Below are 1675 nucleotides of genomic sequence, written 5' to 3'. Positions count from 1 at the left end.
GCTGCAGTGCACGCGCCGGCCGCGGGCGCCCCCTGGCGGCTGCACATCGCTGTCCCTTGCACCAAGCTTCTTGAGCTGACAGCCACACCCAGCAGGCTGCCCTGGGGATGCTGGCCCAGGTCCTGCTCCCCGACCCCCGCGCGGTCCTCAGGGTGGCGGGAGTCACAGGACTCGGGAGCGTCTCATCCAGGGAATTGCATGCATGTAATGCGACAAGCGTAAAGGGTCGTGGAGACCGTGGAAAGCCTGAGCGGAAGCACCGCACAGCTGGGGAAAGCCCTTCCCCGAGGTGCGCCTGTCTTTATGTGGCGTGGAGACCCCCATCCCCCGCTGGCAGATGGGAAGCAGCCCTTGAGGGCAAGCAGGCGGCAAGGTTCCCTGGCTGCCACTGGAAGCTCATGTAGGTGGAGGAGAGCTGGAAAAGCCGAGGGCCGAGCAGCCAGCTTTCTGCCCCCAGGCCGCCTGGGTGGGAAGGGCACCCCTGGCCTGGGCGGCCCGCGCACAGCAGGGTGCTCTACCCCGTGCTAAGTGGGTGCTGGTGAGCTTGGAGGCTCCTGAGTGAGTAGTTCCCTCCCCTCACCTGTCCCGGGTAGAATAAAGCAAGCCTGGAAGTAGAAAGCTGATTTATTTATAAAGGAGAGTAAGGAGCAGGGGAGGCTGCAGGACCCTGAGCTGCGTGTGGGCCAGGGCCTGAGCTGGTGCAAACAAGGTTCCACCTCGGGAGGAGCAGGTGTTCCTTACCAGGGATGGAGACACAGCTCAAAGCGGGGACCCCAAAAGGGGGAGGAGGACTGGAAGATGCCAGCATCTGTGCCCCGCTTGATCCGAAGGCTCTCGGTCACCTAAGCACACACGTGCACACACTGCTCATTGGCTTGAGTTTTCCCCTTATCCGGGAAGAAAAGGACTCACTTTGCCCCAGACTGGTAGCTCCCCCACCCACCCTGCTGGACATTCCTTCCACTTCTCCAGGCAGGGGCACATTCGGGGACTCCTGAGGCCACACACGACCTCTGAGCACAGCCACCTGGGCCACGCTGGGGTGGAGGGGCGGAGGCAGCCAGTGACAGCACGGGTGTGGGCACCAGGCAGAGCCCTGGGCAGGGGACCTAGAAGTTCTCGTAATGGTGGGAGAAATGAGTCCGGTCCTGCCTGTTAATGAGCTGACAGGCCTTCTCCACGTTCTTGGTCATGCCTGGGGGGCCGCAGCTGAACACCCCGATCTTCCGGACCTGTAGCAGGAGGAAGCAGTGTAGCAGGCCCAGCACCCTGATCACGCAGAGACCAGGAAGAACCCCCCGCCCGTGTCCTGGGGCTGGGTCAGTATTAATGGCGACGTGGCCGAGTCTATAGTGAGGACCGGCTGGACTGTTCAGCTCTGCCGTTGGATAGAGCCTCAGAGCTCCGAGAGCTCCCCTCCATCCTTTTCCATCCACTTCCCCTCCTGGGTCCCGGGGCACAGATTCTCAGCAGTGGCCACTTGGTAGGTTGGGGACCCCGGATCCAGCCGGGCTGTGGCCAGACCGACCTGCGGGTGCACCTCCGTCAGGGAGTTGAAGAAGGCCTCGAAGGGGGGCCGGCCGAAGTGGGTGACAGAGCGCAGGCCGGTGAACAGACTCCGGTTCAGCACCTTCTGGAAGTGCCGCTCACAGATGTACTGGGAGGGACAGGGACC

The 1675-nt window shown here is 63.0% G+C and overlaps 1 protein-coding gene across 1 annotated transcript in view; it reads right to left on the bottom strand.

Annotated features, from left to right (window-relative positions):
• Positions 1–609: 609 nt before the first annotated feature.
• Positions 610–1675, bottom strand: part of Duox1 (dual oxidase 1) — a 27769-nt gene continuing 26703 nt past the window's right edge. The window contains exons 33-34 of the mRNA XM_033765320.1: positions 1529–1659; positions 610–1232 (exon numbers count right to left, since the gene is read on the bottom strand). Of these exons, the coding sequence (XP_033621211.1) occupies positions 1110–1232; positions 1529–1659 (254 nt within the window). The 3' untranslated portion in view covers positions 610–1109. The remainder of the gene's footprint in view (positions 1233–1528; positions 1660–1675) is intronic.

The sequence above is a fragment of the Fukomys damarensis genome, unplaced genomic scaffold, assembly GCF_012274545.1.
Source record: "Fukomys damarensis isolate Sample0158 unplaced genomic scaffold, DMR_v1.0_HiC HiC_scaffold_17, whole genome shotgun sequence".
Taxonomy (NCBI): Eukaryota; Metazoa; Chordata; class Mammalia; order Rodentia; family Bathyergidae; genus Fukomys; species Fukomys damarensis.
This window is presented reverse-complemented; position numbering and strand designations above follow the sequence as displayed.